Source organism: Salmo salar, chromosome 02, assembly GCF_965601325.2.
Source record: "Salmo salar chromosome 02, fSalSal1, whole genome shotgun sequence".
NCBI classification, from domain to species: Eukaryota; Metazoa; Chordata; class Actinopteri; order Salmoniformes; family Salmonidae; genus Salmo; species Salmo salar.
Genome location: NC_138292.1, coordinates 14,787,819 through 14,806,562, shown reverse-complemented (window position 1 = coordinate 14,806,562; position 18,744 = coordinate 14,787,819). Strand labels below are relative to the sequence as shown.

At 43.3% G+C, this 18,744-nt stretch overlaps 1 protein-coding gene across 1 annotated transcript in view; it reads right to left on the bottom strand.

Annotated features, from left to right (window-relative positions):
* LOC106574086 (serine/threonine-protein kinase Nek11) overlaps nt 1-16,774 on the bottom strand; it is a 40,943-nt gene extending 24,169 nt beyond the window's left edge. The window contains exons 1-2 of the mRNA XM_082968594.1: nt 16,566-16,774; nt 2,921-2,930 (exon numbers count right to left, since the gene is read on the bottom strand). Of these exons, the coding sequence (XP_082824720.1) occupies nt 2,921-2,930; nt 16,566-16,750 (195 nt within the window). The 5' untranslated portion in view covers nt 16,751-16,774. The remainder of the gene's footprint in view (nt 1-2,920; nt 2,931-16,565) is intronic.
* Between the last annotated feature and the right edge of the window lie 1,970 nt (nt 16,775-18,744).

The following is an 18,744-nucleotide window of genomic DNA, read 5'->3' as shown; positions in this document are numbered from 1 at the left end:
ACCACCCGAGCCACTGCCTGTTCACCCCACTATCATCCAGAAGGCGCGGTCAGTACAGGTGCATCAAAGCGGGGACCGAGAGACTGAAAAACAGCTTCTATCTCAAGGCCATCAGACTGTTAACCAACCATCACTATCATTGAGTGGCTGCTGCCAACATACTGACTCATCTCTAGCCACTTTAATAATGAAAAATTGATGTAAGAAATGTATCACTAGCCACTTTAAACAATGGCACTTTATATAATGTTTACATACCCTAAATTACTCATCTCATATGTATATACTGTACTCTATACCATCTACGGCATTCAGTCTCTATGCCGTTCGGCCATCGCTCATTCATATATTTTTATGTACATATTCTTATTCAGTCCTTTACACTTGTGTGTATAAGGTAGTTGTTGTGAAATTGTTGGGTTAGATTACTTGTTAGATATTACTGCATGGTCGGAACTAGAAGCACAAGCATTTTGCTACACTCGCATTAACATCTGCTAACCATGTGTATGTGACAAATAAAATTTGATTTGATTTGATTTATCTGTCATATCTTTAATCTGAGCCTAGAGGAAAGTCCTTGTCCTCAGGCCTGGAGGGAAGCCAAAGTAATTCCACTACCCAAAAGTTTGTAAAGCTGCCTTTACTGGTTCTAACAGCAGACCTATAAACTTCCTGCCAGCTCTTAGCAAACTGTTGGAAAGAATTGTGTTTGACCAAATACAATGGTATTTCTCTGTAAACAAATTAACAACAGACTTTCAGCATGCTTATAGAGAAGGGCACTCAACATGTACTGCACAAACCCAAATGACTGATGATTGGTGGAGAGTTGAGGAGAAACTGACTGTATCACTTCTTCTTTTTATAAGAAACATGAATGTGTTGAAAATCCCAAATTGTTTGCATAGTCAATTTACACACAGCTCTGACAAACAGACTTACCCCACCAGACATGCCAATAGGGGTCTTCACAGTCCCCAAATCCAGAACAAATTCAAGAAAGCGTACAGTATTATATAGAGTCATTATTGCATGGAACTCTGTTCCATCTCATATTGCTCAAATAAACAGCAAACCTGGTTTCAAAAAACAGATAAAGCAACACCTCACGGCACAACGCCTCTCCCCTATTTGACCTGCATTGATATGTAGTCTACGTGTGCCTTTAAAAAAAAAATGTAGTTCTGTCCTTGAGCTGTTCTTGTCTACAGTCGTGGCCAAAAGTTTGGAAAATGACACAAATATACATTTTCACAAAGTCTGCTGCCTCAGTTTGTATGATGGCAATTTGCAAATACTCCAGAATGTTAAGAAGAGTGATCAGATGAATTGCAATTAATTGCAAAGTCCCTCTTTGCCATGCAAATGAACTGAATCCCCCCAAAACATTTCCACTGCATTTCAGCCCTGCCACAAAAGGACCAGCTGACATCTCAGTGATTCTCTCGTTAACACAGGTGTGGATGTTGACAAGGACAAGGCTGGAGATCACTCTGTCATGCTGATTGAGTTAGAATAACAGACTGGAAGCTTCAAAAGGAGGGTGGTGCTTGGAATCATTGTTTTCCTCTGTCGACCATGGTTACCTGCAAGGAAACACGTGCCGCCATCATTGCTTTGCACAGAAAGGGCTTCACAGGCAAGGATATTGCTGCCAGTAAGATTGCACCTAAATCAGCCATTTATCGGATCATCAAGAACTTCAGGGAGAGCGGTTCAATTGTTGTAAAGAAGGCTTCAGGGTGCCCAAGAAAGTCCAGCAAGCGCCAGGACCATCTCCTAAAGTTGATTCAGCTGCGGGATCGGGGTACCACCAGTACAGAGCTTGCTCAGGAATGGCAGCAGGCAGGTGTGAGTGCATCTGCATGCACAGTGAGGCGAAGACTTTTGGAGGATGGCCTGTTTCAAGAAGGGCAGCAAAGAAGTCACTTCTCTCCAGGAAAAACATCAGGGACAGACTGATATTCTGCAAAAGGTACAGGGGTTGGACTGCTGAGGACTGGGGTAAAGTCATTTTCTCTGATGAATCCCCTTTCCGATTGTTTGGGGCATCCGGCAAAAAGCTTGTCCGGAGAAGACAAGGTGAGTGCTACCATCAGTCCTGTGTCATGCCAACAGTAAAGCATCCTGAGACCATTCATGTGTGGGGTTGCTTCTCAGCCAAGGGAGTGGGCTCACTCACAATTTTGCCTAAGAACACAGCCATGAATAAAGAATGGTACCAACACATCCTCCGAGAGCAACTTCTCTCAACCATCCAGGAACAGTTTGGTGATGAACAATGCCTTTTCCAGCATGATGGAGCACCTTGCCATAAGGCAAAATTGATAACTAAGTGGCTCGGGGAACAAAACATCGATATTTTGGGTCCATGGCCAAGAAACTCCCCAGACCTCAATCCCATTGAGAACTTGTGGTCAATCCTCAAGAGGCGGGTGGACAAACAAAACCCCACAAATTCTGACAAACTCCAAGCATTGATTATGCAAGAATGGGCTGCCATCAGTCAGCATGTGGCCCAGAAGTTAATTGAAAGCATGCCAGGGCGGATTGCAGAGGTCTTGAAAAAGAAGGGTCAACACAGCAAATATTGACTCTTTGCATCAACTTCATATAATTGTCAATAAAAGCCTTTGACACTTATGAAATGCTTGTAATTATACTTCAGTATTCCATAGTAACATCTGAAAAAAATATCTAAAGACACTGAAGCAGCAAACTTTGGGGAAATTAATATTTGTGTCATTCTCAAAACGTTTGGCCACGACTGTATTAATGTTCTGTATTATGTCATGTTTCATGCTTTGTGTGGACTCCAGGAAGAGTAGCTCCGGCTTTCGCAACAGCTAATGGGGATCCTAATAAAATACCAAATACCAAATCTAGTAGGAGAAAGACTGGAGGACAGGACCCCTACCTGCTGTAATCTAGTAGGAGAAAGAATAGGAGGAGAAAGATTAGAGGATAGAACAACTACCTGCTGTAATCTAGTAGGAGAAAGACTTGAGGACAGGACCCCTACCTGCTGTAATCTAGTAGGAGAAAGAGAGGAAGACAGGACCCCTACCTGCTGTAATCTAGTAGGAGAAAGACTGGAGGACAGGACCCCTACCTGCTGTAATCTAGTAGGAGAAAGAGAGGAAGACAGGAACCCTACCTGCTGTAATCTAGTAGGAGAAAGAATAGGAGGAGAAAGATTAGAGGACAGAACAACTACCTGCTGTAATCTAGTAGGAGAAAGACTTGAGGACAGGACCCCTACCTGCTGTAATCTAGTAGGAGAAAGAGAGGAAGACAGGACCCCTACCTGCTGTAATCTAGTAGGAGAAAGACTGGATAACAGGACCCCTACCTGCTGTAATCTATACAGCAAACACTTTGAGATGAAACAGAAAACACAAGATGAAAAGAAAGACAGAGAGAGAGCGAGAGCGAGAGCGAGAGAAGGGGGGCGGAGAAGGAGGGGGCACAGATCAATCACTTGTTCCATGCTCTGACACTTCAGACATTCCCCCGAGACCTCTCTCTAGCTTGGAACACCTAGAGGGCTACAGTTTGAAGAGAGAGGTGTGCTGCTCTGGTGCAGGGAACCACAGTGACCATGTAATCATGTTAGCGCTGTATGGAGTGATTCCAAGCCATGGTGTTATATAAGAAAATCACGAAGCCATGACTTTATAACATGATAAGTGCATGACAGGATCAAAACAACCATATACACATGTAGGATCTTAATTTGAGCCAGTTTGCTACAGCAGGAAAACAATCCTGCAGCAACAGGAAATGTGAATTATGTGATTATAATTCATGGACATTTTTGTAGGGGTTGATACATTTTTCATAAAGGAAAATCAAGTATGACATTTCAAAGGGGAAATTACAAACTTCAGAAGTATTTTTTAAAATACACTACACATTTTACATTTCCTGGAAAGTTCTCCTGCAACACATGGTGATCAAATTAAGATCATACAGTGAGGGAAAAAGTATTTGATTCTCTGCTGATTTTGTACGTTTGCCCACTGACAAAGAAATGATCAATCTATAATATTAATGGTAGGTTTATTTGAACAGTGAGAGACAGAACAACAACAAACAAATCCAGAAAAACGCATGTCAAAAATGTTATAAATTGATTTGCATTTTAATGAGGGAAAAAAGTATTTGACCCCTCTGCAAAACATGACTTAGTACTTGGTGGCAAAAGCCTTGTTGGCAATCACAGAGGTCAGACGTTTCTTGTAGTTGGCCACCAGGTTTGCATACATCTCAGGAGGGATTTTGTCCCACTCCTCTTTGCAGTTCTTCTCCAAGTCATTAAGGTTTCGAGGCTGACTTTTGGCAACTTGAACCTTCAGCTCCCTTCACAGATTTTCTATGGGATTAAGGTCTGGAGACTGGCTAGGCCACTCCAGGACCTTAATGTGCTTCTTCTTGAGCCACTCCTTTGTTGCCTTGGCTGTGTGTTTTGGGTCATTGTCATGCTGGAATACCCATCCACGACCTATTTTCAATGCCCTGGCTGAGGGAAGGAGGTTCTCACCCAAGATTTGACGGTACATGGCCCCGTCCATCGTCCCTTTGATGCAGTGAAGTTGTCCTGTCCCCTTCGCAGAAAAACACCCCCAAAGCATAATGTTTCCACCTCCATGTTTGACGGTGGGGATGATGTTCTTGGGGTCATAGGCAGCATTCCTCCTCCTCCAAACACGACGAGTTGAGTTGATGCCAAAGAGCTCCATTTTGGTCTCATCTGACCACAACACTTTCACCCAGTTGTCCTCTGAATCATTCAGATGTTCATTGGCAAACTTCAGACGGGCATGTATATGTGCTTTCTTGAGCAGGGGGACCTTGTGGGCGCTGCAGGATTTCAGTCCTTCACGGCGTAGTGTGTTACCAATTGTTTTCTTGGTGACTATGGTCACAGCTGCCTTGGGATCATTGACAAGATCCTCCCGTGTAGTTCTGGGCTGATTCCTCACCGTTCTCATGATCATTGCAACTCCACGAGGTGAGATCTTGTATGGAGCCCCAGGCCGAGGGAGATTGACAGTTCTTTTGTGTTTCTTCCATTTGCGAATAATCGCACCAACTGTTGTCACCTTCTCACCAAGCTGCTTGGCGATGGTCTTGTAGCCCATTCCATCCACAATCTTGTCCCTAACGTCCTTGGAGAGCTCTTTAGTCTTGGCCATGGTGGAGAGTTTGGAATCTGATTGATTGATTGCTTCTGTGGATAGGTGTCTTTTATACAGGTAACAAACTGAGATTAGGAGCACTCCCTTTAAGGGTGTGCTCATAATCTCATCTCGTTACCTGTATAAAAGACACCTGGGAGCCAGAAATCTTTCTGATTGAGAGGGGGTAAAATACTTATTTCCCTCATTAAAATGCAAATCAATTTATAACATTTTTGACATGCGTTTTTCTGGATTTGTTTGTTGTTATTCTGTCTCTCACTGTTCAAATAAACCTACCATTAAAATTATAGACTGATCATTTCTTTGTCAGTGGGCAAACGTACAAAATCAGCAGGGGATCAGATACTTTTTTCCCTCACTGTACATGGTAATAAGGCTGAGACTCGGAGAGCAGCCGGTTTTTCAAGTGTTCTCCTCCTCTCTACCTCTCCTCCTCTCTACCTCTCTTCCTCTCTACCTCTCCTCCTCTCTACCTCTCCTCCTTTCTATCGCTCCTCCTCTCTACCTCTCCTCCCCCTCTACTGCTCTTCCTCTCTACCTCTCCTCCCCTCTACCTTTCCTCCCACTCTATCTCTCCTCCTCTCTTCCTCTCTTCCTCTCCTCCTCTCTACCTCTCCTCCTCTCTTCCTCTCCTCCTCTCCTCCTTCTCTCCTTCCATACCTTTAAAGAGCTCATCAGGACCCACTCAGAGAAAGGACTGATCTGTTGCAGCACAAAGAGCCTCTGGCTAAATTGGTCCTCAGGTCATTGATGTGAAGTCTACGTTCTCATTCAGTCTCTCTCTATTCAGCTTCCTACTTCACTTTCTCTCACTTTCTGCAAAGGTTAGGCAGCGGAAACGCAATGTCCTAAATTACATCCTGCTATGCTGCTCTGAGACTGAGAGCTCCTTAGGCTTCTGACATGATTAACCAAAACACATGGCCCTAACTATGACACATGTTGCAGTTGGGTTGGCATCCAGGGTTAGTGTGGTTGGTGAAATGTGTTACATCTGGTGTTGCGTCTTCTCTGCTCTCTTCACAGGTTCCCGGTGGCAGCTGGCAAGACATTCAAGACCTAACTTCCACTTTCTTCCTTCCTGCTGGAAAACATATTTTACACCCTCTTCTGTTGGCTCTCTGCAATGAGTCATGCTCAAGCTTGGCTGTGTCTGCTAGTCGGTCAGACTATTTGTCTTCCTGGAATGAAATGATTGTCTGCAGATTGAGAGCGTTCCTTGACTTCTTGTTAATGTCAGCGTAGGTGTGGGCTTACTGTTATTCTGAGCTAGCCAGTGATCCCAGGTTGAAGTAACTTCCGGGTCACTACCACATCAGTGGGCAGGGCTGAGATGTCATTCAGGAGACAGTGGAGGGATGGGATCATTCATGACCAAGCTGTGGTTTGATATACTACATGGCCAACACTGTCTAAGACTGCTGTTTGTGAAGATTTCCAAGACTGCTGTTGGTGGAGATTTCCAACACTGTCTAAGACTGCTGTTTGTGGAGATTTCCAACGCTGTCTAAGACTGCTGTTTGTGAAGATTTCCAAGACTGCTGTTGGTGGAGATTTCCAACGCTGTCTAAGACTGCTGTTTGTGGAGATTTCCAACGCTGTCTAAGACTGCTGTTGGTGGAGATTTCCAACGCTGTCTAAGACTGCTGTTGGTGGAGATTTCCAACACTGTCTAAGACTGCTGTTGGTGGAGATTTCCAACGCTGTCTAAGACTGCTGTTGGTGGAGATTTCCAACACTGTCTAAGACTGCTGTTGGTGGAGATTTCCAACGCTGTCTAAGACTGCTGTTGGTGGAGATTTCCAACGCTGTCTAAGACTGCTGTTGGTGGAGATTTCCAACGCTGTCTAAGACTGCTGTTGGTGGAGATTTCCAACACTGCTGAAGTCAGCTGGTTGCGGAGATGTTGGTGGAACATTGTGATAAATGGGTCGTTCAAAGTCACCCTCCATATATTGTGCTTCATTAGATATCATGCCATCACCTTTCCCATGTTCTCATGCATACAGTATGTACAGTATGACACGATAAATGGTTTGCAGTTTAGTGACCTTGTCCTTGGTGGTAGAGATTGATGTAGAGCAGGGTTTCTTAAACTATGGGCCTGGGCCCAAAGTGGGCCCTGGGCATGTGGGTCGCAAGTTATCAGAATGCGTCTATAATCACACAGTATTTCATCTTAATTTGGGTCGTTGGAGAATGATTTGGGTCACGGGAGAACGGTCCATTTCTTATTTGGATCTTGAGCTGAAAAAGTTTAAGAACTCCTGACGTAGAGGACCAGAGAATGGCACAGAAGGGCTCACATCTGTTGGTGTGACATGGAGCCTCTAGAATAGATGACTCCTTCTAGCCAGAGGCAGGCTGGCAGAGGCACCGTTCAAGGGCACATTGGTTATGTAACAAACAAACAGCTGACTTTACCATGCCTTTGCACATCTACACATTTAGCATATTATGTCACAGAAGGTAATTGAGCAGAAATATAAATACGATTGGCGAATTAAAAATAACTGAGAGTATGGATTGAGTATATAAAAATGTGTCTATGTGACTCAGTGCTTTCGTTTTTTGCTTTTTGTTTTATGCAATTGTTCTGTCTCCCTCATAATATCACATTGCAGTGGAGGGCATTCAGAATTCAGAGAAAGTCCTCCATTCAATGTCATAGGACAGGGGTTATCGCCATGCGGCATGAACATCACATCAATCATGGAGCCGTTCCTGCAGGGAATAACTCAGCACGTAGCGTGTCCAGATTCACTTATTGTCTCTGTTAGTTGGATCACATTGGTATAATCCTGGAACAGTGGGGAGGGAAGCCACATTACGGTACACACACACGCATGCACACACACACATACACACACACACACACTTTCCTCCTGGGGAATAAACCATTGGTAGCATTCCTATGCTCCTCCTAGCCACATCACTAGCTGATAAGTAACAAGGTGATGACAGTCTGAAAAACAAGATGAGAAATCACTACAAAGATTTACAGGTATATGTTGAAAATGTTGTCTGTCTCACTGAAGAATAATCCCAAACAGATGTACATGTCCTGATAGATCCCAGAAGTTCAAATTACAATATGGACTGGGACAGGGGAAAGGGGAGAGGGGTGAGGGGACAGGGGAAAGAGGCGAGGGGAGAGAGGTGAGAGGGGAGAGAAGCGAGAGGTGAGAGGGGAGAGAGGCGAGGGGAGAGGGGAGAGGGAGGAGGTGAGAAGGGAGAGGGGAGAAGGGAGAGGTGAGAGTGGCAAAGGGAGAGGGGGAGGTGAGAGGGACGAGAGGGGAGAGAGGTGAGGGGAGAGGGGAGAGAGGGGAGTGAGGGAAATAAAGAGAAAGAAAGAAACATGGCACCAATGGAATGGAGGGAAGGAGAAAAAGAGAGTGAAAAGAGAGTGAGAGTGAGTTAGAGGATTGATGATGGATGGATGGATGAATAGGGAGAGAGGGAGGGAGGGATGGATTCATGAATAGGGAGGGAGGGATGAATAGGGAGGGAGGGAGAGGGAGAGAGAGGGATGGATGGATGGATGAATAGGGAGGGAGGGAGAGAGAGAGAGAGAGGGATCGATGAATAGGGAGGGAGGGAGGGAGGGAGGGAGGGAGGGAGGGAGGGAGGGAGGGAGGGAGGGAGGGAGGGAGGGAGGGAGGGAGGGACATGCAGTCAGATGAGATAACCAATCTGGCTTCAAAGAGGTTGGGAGGTTTCCTAAATCTGACAGAGGTATGGGGTCTGGAGACTGAGAGGAGTGGAGAAGGTGTGTGTGTGTGTGTGTGTGTGTGTGTGTGTGTGTGTGTGTGTGTGTGTGTGTGTGTGTGTGTGTGTGTGTGTGTGTGTGTGTGTGTGTGTGTGCATTTGCATGTGTATGTGTATATTCAGTTTATATAATGATGTGTGTGTAATGATGTGAGTGTGTGTGTAATGATCTGTATGTGTATACACAGTATATATAATGATCTGTATGTGTATATACAGTATATATAATGATCTGTATGTGTATATACAGTATATATAATGATGTGTGTGTAATGATCTGTATGTGTATTTACAGTATATATAATGATGTGTATGTGTATATACAGTGTATATAATGATCTCTATGTGTATATACAGTATATATAATGATCTGTATGTGTATATACAGTGTATATAATGATCTCTATGTGTATATACAGTATATATAATGATCTGTATGTGTATATACAGTACATATGATGATCTGCATGTGTATATACAGTATATATAATGATCTGTATGTGTATATACAGTATATATAATGATCTGTATGTGTATATACAGTATATATAATGATGTGTGTGTAATGATCTGTATGTGTATATACAGTATATATAATGATCTGTATGTGTATATACAGTATATATAATGATCTGTATGTGTATATACAGTATATATGATGATCTGTATGTGTATATACAGTATATATAATGATCTGTATGTGTATATACAGTATATATAATGATCTGTATGTGTATATACAGTATATATAATGATGTGTGTGTAATGATCTGTATGTGTATATACAGTATATATAATGATCTGTATGTGTATATACAGTATATATAATGATCTGTATGTGTATATACAGTATATATGATGATCTGTATGTGTATATACAGTATATATAATGATCTGTATGTGTATATACAGTATATATAATGATGTGTGTGTAATGATGTGAGTGTGTGTAATGATCTGTATGTGTATATACAGTATATATGATGATCTGTATGTGTATATACAGTATAAATAATGATCTGTATGTGTATATACAGTATATATAATGATGTGTGTGTAATGATCTGTGTGTGAATATACAGTAAATATAATGATCTGTGTGTGAATATACAGTAAATATAATGATCTGTATGTGTATACAGATATAAAACAATAATATGGTAATAAATAGTAACTTGCAAGCTGGTAACTATAAGTCCATGAAATAGGTTATACAAGAACTGGTGAACAGGAGTCCACTATTGGCATGGAAACCCCTCCAGTAGGCCTTGTATAGCAATAGGCCAGGCCAGACCTGCTCCATGTAAAGAACACCTGCATCACCCCTCTGTATCCATGTACAGTAAAGGTCTGAGACCTGACAATCTCTGATCCACTGGCCACACCACCACAAATCCACCTCGAAGCAGGCAGGCAGGCAGGCAGGCAGGCAGGCAGTCAGTCAGTCAGTCAGGCAGGCAGGCAGTCAGTCCCTAATATGCAACCAGGGCTTCTTTTTTCTGATTTGATTTCTAATTCAATTTCATTTGTTGAGCCTTTAAAACGTTCTATCCGCATCAGTACCGTCCGTATATTGCTCTTTTCCAAGTGAAAGACCTCGCATCGCAGGGAAATGAGTGGCGGGATATTGCTAAATGGATGTGTGGTGGCGGGCGAGGCTAAGGAGAGTGTGAGAGGCGAGAGGCATGGTGCTGCCAACCACATCTATCCGCAGCCCAGAAGGAAATATTACCAAGCTGTTTGTCCTCACCTCCGTAATTCTTCCCTAAAGGTACAGAAACACTTATTGAGCTAGCGGGTACACACAACTCAAGTAAGCAAGGACAGCAACGTCAGCTGGTCGTCATTTAATTAGTGTGCTTGCCTGTGTCCTGCTATTGGCTGATACTTATTTACACATTGGAGAAGGACTCCAAAGGCCTGCTGGTAGGTGCTGGTAATGAATTAGATATGTGTGTATGATACAATAATTACTCGGTACTGATAGCACATCAGCTGCGACTTTGTAATTAGCATAGAAAGCACACAATAAACCATCTAGAAAAGACCAGCATTGTTAGTAATGACTGTGTTTACAAACACTCAATACACACGTTTTGGATGGGGAACATTTACAGTGACTGTTGACAGCTAAATTAACCGAAGGAGCAATTCTTATTTTCCCAGAATGCTGCACACACTAAGTGAATGGGTGGGGAGAACTAAATAAATAAAGGGGGAAACTATTTCTGCCTTGCTGGCTGCCTGTCACTCTTGTTTCTGAAACAGGCAGAAGAACACATCGCTCCTCATTCAGAGTTAATCATTTTAACGTTAGAATTAAACGATAAGGAGGGGATTCTTAATAAAGGGGAAGAAGACAAGGCCATTTGTCTTGGGCTGATATGAAACAGCAGCTCTCTCTGTTGTAGCCTTGAAGTCTGCTCTTTTTAAAGTCTAGTTTTTTCTTGTTCAAAGCCATCTACTGTATGTGATTACACAGTGGAATATAGGTCAGATTGATGGGCTTGTTGACCAGAATAAGTCAATAAGTTCACGTTGCACACTGTATGTTTATGACTCATGTACACTCTTAGAAAAAAAGGTGCTATCTAGAGCCAAAAAGGGTTCTTCGGCTGTTTCCACAGTAGAACCCTTTGAAGGAGCCCTTTTGGTTCCAGGTAGAACCCCTTTGGTTCCAAGTAGAACCCATTTGGTTCCAGGTAGAACCATTTTTGGTTCCATGTAGAACCCTTTCCACCAAGGGTTCTACATTGAACCCAAATTAGTTCTACCTGGAACCAAAAATGGTTACCTACTCTACTGTGCGCAACAAAACATCAATTTAAAAATACTTTATTGCTATGTGCATAGCTACCTGCTTCAGTGCTGTCGTGTCTTTGGGTTACCATTAAACGGAAGATATGTTTATCAATTAGCTCCCTGTAATTATTATCACGCGATTAAACTGATTAATTGTAATTAACTAGGAGATCGGGGCACCAAGGAGAATATTCAGATTACAAAGCTATAATTTTCCTAATATAACTTTCCTGTACCATAATATTCTATTCTATTATAGTATAGGTCGATTATCTTCTAGTTTAAATGGTGTATTTACCTCTATTCCAGTCTCATTCCAAAACGTCGTAAATTGTTGTATCTGCACGAACCCAGTCTTTACTAAAATCATCCATACATCAATTGTCTTAAAATCATTTATTTACTACACTAAGTAATTAACAGAAAAACATACAAACAGTAATTATCGTCACAAAGGATTGGTATCGGAATGTGCCCTACTGGCTAAACAGGCAGGTCGGCCTGTTGAACAATGGATCATAAAAGGTCGGCTGAGAAGTTACACAGGGTTCATTAATATTAACAATTGACAATTGAAGGCTCACTCATTCGGGAACAATTGCAATCAATATATATTTACGCTCAGTGTGTCGTTCTGATTCTTGTTGGAGAGTTCGGTTCTGTTGGGAAGTTTTGTCCGCGTTCTCTCTCTCTCTCTCTCTCTCCTCTCGGTTAGAATGGATCTTTCAGAGCGACATTCATTAATGTCGTCATCGAATGGTTGTTTCGTTGGTCTTCGCGTCCAATGATATAATTTACTTAGCTGCAGACTAATAATTAATATCAAAGACTTGTTCTTATTCTGTCAGTATCGATAGTCTAAAAGTTAACCACGTGGTATGGTTCACTTTCAGTAGAGGAATTGGAAGGTAAAACCTATTAGCCAACGGAGTGTAGGCCTGGTCTGAAGAAATGTAAATCCGGGGGTGTTTTATAGTGCCCATAGAACAGCTTGTCAAATGACGCCTGGTCCTGTATGGGTCCCTGGGGGCGTGCCTATGACTGAGTTAGATTTGGTTACAGAAATACAATTCTATCACATTACATCAGTACATAGCATCTCAATGTCTTACAAAAGCTTTATCCTTATTAATACATTCCATACACCCATATGATGTAAGTCTTAAACTGAGTCTATTATATAAACAGTTTTATGGTAATATGGCTATATTGTCTCTTCTGAGTATCACAAAATGGTACCAAGCGGATCAGTTCGTAGCTGGATTCTTCACCAATCTTCCATACCTTCTCCAGAACACAAAATGTCGCTTGGCTTTCCAATTCTATGAGTTGGAAGAATTTCCTGTGTCTCTCTATGGGCCATGTGGCCAGAGACTCTCCTGGAATTTTAGAGTTTTTACGACCCTTTACACACAGGGTCGATTGGGTGCAAAAGGGAGGGGTCAACTGTCCTCCCTGTACCAAAAGAGGCCAACGTCATGACAGTGCCAAGAAGGGTAGCAAAAAACAGAAGTCATGAGTGACTGGCTTCAGCAAGTGCAGGAGGAATTCTGTCTGGACATAATAAATTCATTCAGAACCCCCCCCCCCACACACACACACACACACACGAGTCATCATTGCATGTGATAGACAGTAGCTTGACTGACACTGGTCTCATGTGACGAGGAAAGGAAAGCTACCAGTCATCTCTCAGTGTGGATGTGGCTGTCTGATGGACAGTCCAGGTAACAGAATCAATCCCCCAGTGCACACATGTCAAACTCATTCCACGGAGGGATGAGTTTCTGCAGGTTTTCGCTCCTCCCTTGTACTTGATTGATGAATTCAGGTCAGTAATTAGTAAGGAACTTCCCTCACCTGGTTGTGTAGGTGTTAATTGGAAAGAAAAAAGAAAAACCCACAGACACTAGGCCCTTCATGGAATGAGTTTGACACCCCTGCCCCAGGGGAACAAACATCAGACATTCAGAAACTCCTTTTACTCAAAGCAGGTGTGATCCATGAGCAGAGTGATAACATTGATCATCATAGCAGATGACGATTTGATATGTATTTTTACTGCAGAGGGGCTGGTGGCACCTGATGTCTTCAGTAAGGGAAAGGGTGTGGCTTCCAACACCAACCCACAATCTGCTGTCATACGATCTGAGAAAAATGTGAGAAATGAATGTGTATACTCTATGTGAATGCACTGCTTTAAATGCATCCTTGACACATATATCTCTACATATCCCAAATATAGCTTGAATACAGCTAACTGACAATCAGTTGTTGGAGGGCGCATTAGACTGCTGTATCGCGGAGTCGTAATGAGTCACAATAGAAATACCACAGCATCTGGTAAGCTGGAGCCATATGCTACAATGGGCAGAACAAAGCCAATTCAGGCAGTGACTCAGAAGATCAAACTGCTTAAGAATACGTTCTGCACTCACACACACACACACACACACACACACACACACACACACACACACACACACACACACACACACACACACACACACACACACACACACACACACACACACACACACACACACACACACACACACACCCCCCCCCCCCCCCCCCCCCCCCCCCGGAAGGGAGGAACTGTATCAAGCAGATGCTCTATGATTGGTCTATTAACTATATAGCTTTGTTATCCTAAATACAGCCCCTTGGCTAGCACTCTTTATACATCTGGCTATAAAAGAGTTATCCTAAATACAGCCCCTTGGCTAGCACTCCTTGGCTAGCCTCGACATCTGGCGGCCTATACAGCCCCGGCAGCACCCCGGCAGGTTATCCTAAATACAGCCCCTTGGCTAGCACTCTTTATACATCTGGCTATAAAAGAGTTATCCCGCCCTGGCAGCCTCTGTAACTCGGCATGGTGCTGGCCCCAAAAAGATTCAGGGATTTCATTTCAGATGTTTAGTGGATTTCATCTGGACTACAAAAACCATTTAGAGAACTCTCCCTCCCTCCCTGGTAGTAGCTAACTTGCTAATGTGTGCTGTGAGTGAGGTGAGCTGTCTGCCCTGTGAATGGCGGTGGTTTTGAGTGGCAGTGCTGTGCTAGTGTGTGGTGGGTCAGGGGGTTAGTGGGCACCGCTGAGCTGTGGTAACAAGTTGAAAGCCTTGCCCTGAGCCTGGAGCGTGGGTATAATGACCCGTGGCATGACGTCTCTTGCCTCTGGGTGCCATAACTAATTGGTGCTGCATTCTCTGAAAAGGGTATGTCTCCCTCTCTCCCTTTCTTTACTCCCTATCTCCCTCCATTTCTTTCTTTCTTTATTCACTCTCTCTCACTCCCTCTCTTTACTCTCTGGGTAGAAGGATGGTAGTCCCTTTCCCTCCATTTCTTTGAAACCTAAAAGATGTGATGAGGTGTTGAGTGGGAAGGAGGGCATGTGTGTGTGTGTGTGTGTGTGTGTGTGTGTGTGTGTGTGTGTGTGTGTGTGTGTGTGTGTGGTGTGTGTGTGTGTGTGTGTGTGTGTGTGTGTGTGTGTGTGTGTGTGTGTGTGTGTGTGTGTGTGGGGGGCAGAGAGACAGAATGAAAGTGAGGACTTTTTCCAATTCAAATCTGCTATCTGCAATGATTGGATTCTGGCCCATGATTAAAGATGGGCTACTGTCACGCTCTCCTTAATGACTGAGACCCTATGAATGCAGCACACTGCATGAAATGGCAAAGGAGCCTCAGAGCCTACTGTCTGGCACCTTGCAGGGGCTTGATACTTGCCCATGAGCCAAGCGTACCTGCTGTGGCATCTGTGTGCTCAAAGAGACACGGACTCTGGGCCCGTCTCGCTGGACTGTGCCAGCAGGCATCATGCTTCAACGTTGGTTAGGCAAGACCCAGTTTGTCCACACACACACACACACACACACACACACACACACACACACACACACACACACACACACACACACACACACACACACACACACACACACACACACACACACACATACTCACACATACTCACACATACTCTATCCCTCCAGGGGAATTTATTCTCACTGCTACATGTATGTACAGACCCGTTTTTGGAATAGCAGTCCATCAAAGCCTATTGGATTAATAGACATACGCTGATGTTGTAACTCTACAGTATATGTTCCAGACAGTGAATGAATATAGTCATTATAGTGGATTCAATTATACTCAGTCCAGAGAGCCAGTTCTCTTCATGTTGAGTCTCTAGTACATCCAGATAATGCCTTGGCTTCTGCAATGTAGTTCAATGTAATGCAGTTACATTTTATAAGTCTGTCATGTCTACGTTTATGTTTTTAAATGTTTGTAAATTGTAAAGTATTTTTGTCCGTAATGTCTTTTTCATTATATGTCAGACCCCAGGAAGACTAGCTGTCACCATTGGTGTCAGCTAATGGGGATCCTAATAAAATCTAAAATGTGTTTGATTAGCACAGAGCCAGCTGCTCAGAGCAAACATTCTCTCCCCCATACATGGGGATATGATTAGGGAGACAGAGAGGAGAGAGAGAAGAGAGAGGGGAAGAGAAGAGATGTGAGGTGCTCTCAGGCATCGGTATACCCAGGCTAATGCTGCCACCAAGAGGATGAACTGCTGTTTTAATTGAGCACCAACGGTAGAGGAACCACCCCTACACTCCTAGTCATCGGTCTCGACCCCCAACACACTTATCTAGAAGGATTGGAGAGGTGTAAGCAATATGAAAGATTTGACCCATTTCTAATAGAGGGCAAGGTGGGCACTGGGCAGTTGACATGTGAAGAGCAGCGCAGGACAACAGCAGGAGGCATACTCACAGTTTCTCCCCATCCCTTGCTCTAGTGTCTTGTACGAGGTAAACAGTGCCAAAACTCCCTCTGCCCAATCTCTGTAGGATGCTGTATCTTTTGGCAATCAGGTTGCTGGGGACAGGAGTTATAGGAGTGGAGAGGGAGTGGACATGGCAGGATGAATGGGCTTCCAGCTCCTCAAACTTGGGCATCTTGTTGTGGGATTCTTACAGGAGAATTAACTGCAAAATTCAGCAAAACACAAACATGTTGCTTTTCCTTATTTCATGCACGTTTGCCCAATTCAGATGAAAATAAATAAATACATATTTTACCGGGGAGACAGAGTCAGATAGCAGCACAACGCACTTGTTACAGTGTAGGATTACTGAAAGCAGAGTCCTGGCTAGCTTATTCCATTTCACTATTGCCACTTTGTCAAACAAACTCACCTGTTTGCAGATAGATGTTGGCTATTTCCACCAGTTTAAAACATCCATAGCCTACTGTATTAACTTCTGTGTTTACTCTTGTTCCTATGGTAATAGGAAACCTCTTGTCTCCCTTTCATTACACCCTTTTATTTCACCAGGTGTCAGTGAAGAGCCTTCTGATGTGAAGGCCTGTTTGGGATAGGGAGTTTTAGTCTCAATTCTCATGCCAATGCATTTGACCAGAAGACTACACGTATTCTATATTCTCTTCTAACGTGGAATCGAGTTGTATGAGACATCTGTAGGCTGGCTACCTAACCTAAGTCATATTCTTCAAGAATATAGTCAATTACTTTTTCCACATTTTGTTATGTTACGGCCTTATTCTAACATGTATTAAATTGTTTTTCCCCTCAATCTGCACACAATACTCCATCATGACAAAGCAAAAACAGGCTTAGAATTGCTAGCGAATTTATTACAAATACAAAACGTAAATATCACATTTACATAAGTATTCACACCCTTTACTCAGTACTTTGTTGAAGCAGCTTTGGCAGCGATTACAGCCTTGGGTCTTCTTGGGTATGACGCTACAAGCTTGGCACACCTGTATTTGGGGAGTTTCTCCCATTCTTCTCTGCAAATCCTCTCAAGCTCTGCCAGGTTGGATGGGGAGCGTCACTGCACAACTATTTTCAGGTCTCTCCAGAGATGTGAGATCGGGTTCAAGTCTGGGTTCTGGCTGGGTCACTAAAGGACATTCAGAGACTTGTCCTGAAGCTCTCCTGCATTGTCTTGGCTGTGTGCTTAGGGTCGTTGACCTGTTGGAAGGTGAACCTTTCATTTAATCCATTTTAGAATGTGGAAAAGGTCAAGGGGTCTGACTACTTTCCGAATGCACTGTAGATAGAACTACTATTATTGAAATGAGCCTTGCATTGCAGTCTGGTCTCATAGACTAGACGTAACATTGTAAATCCGGGATGCTCAGATTAGTATGATATATTATGTTTGGTATGGTTACATAAGACATATGGTTATTTAAAGTAGGATGGTTGGTAGGGCTGGATGGATGGGTGGGTGTATAACGTGAACGTCTAGCAACCCAAAGGTTGCGAGTTTGAATCTCATCACGTAGTACTTTAGCATTTTAGCTAATTAGCTCATTTTAAACTACTAGCAACTACACTATATATATATGAACGTATGTGGTCACCCCTTCAAATTAATGGATTTGGCTATTTATGCCACATCCATTGCTGACAGGTGTATCAAATCGAGCACACCGCCATGCAATCTCCATAGACAAACATTTGCAGTAGAATAAAAGTGCTGAAGAGCTCAGTGACTTTCAACGTGGCACCGTCATAGGATGCCACCTTTCCAACAAGTCAGTTTGTCAAATTTCTGCCACACCAGAGCTGCCCCGGTCATCTGTAAGTGTTGTTATTGTGAAGCAAAAACGTCTAGGAGCAACAACGGCTCAGCCACAAAGTGGTAGGCCACACAAGCTCACAGAATGGGACCGCTGAGAGCTGAAGCGCGTAAGCTTAAAAATTGTCTGTCCTCAGTTGCAACACTCACTACCGAGTTCCAAACTGCCTCTGGAAGAAATGTCAGCACAAGAACTGTTCGTCGGGAGCTTCACTAAATGGGTTTCCATGGCTGAACAGCCGCACACAAGCCTGAGATTTTCATCCGCATTGCCAAGCGTCAGTTGGAGTAATGTAACACTCAGCGCTATTGGACTCTGGAGCAGTAGAAATGCC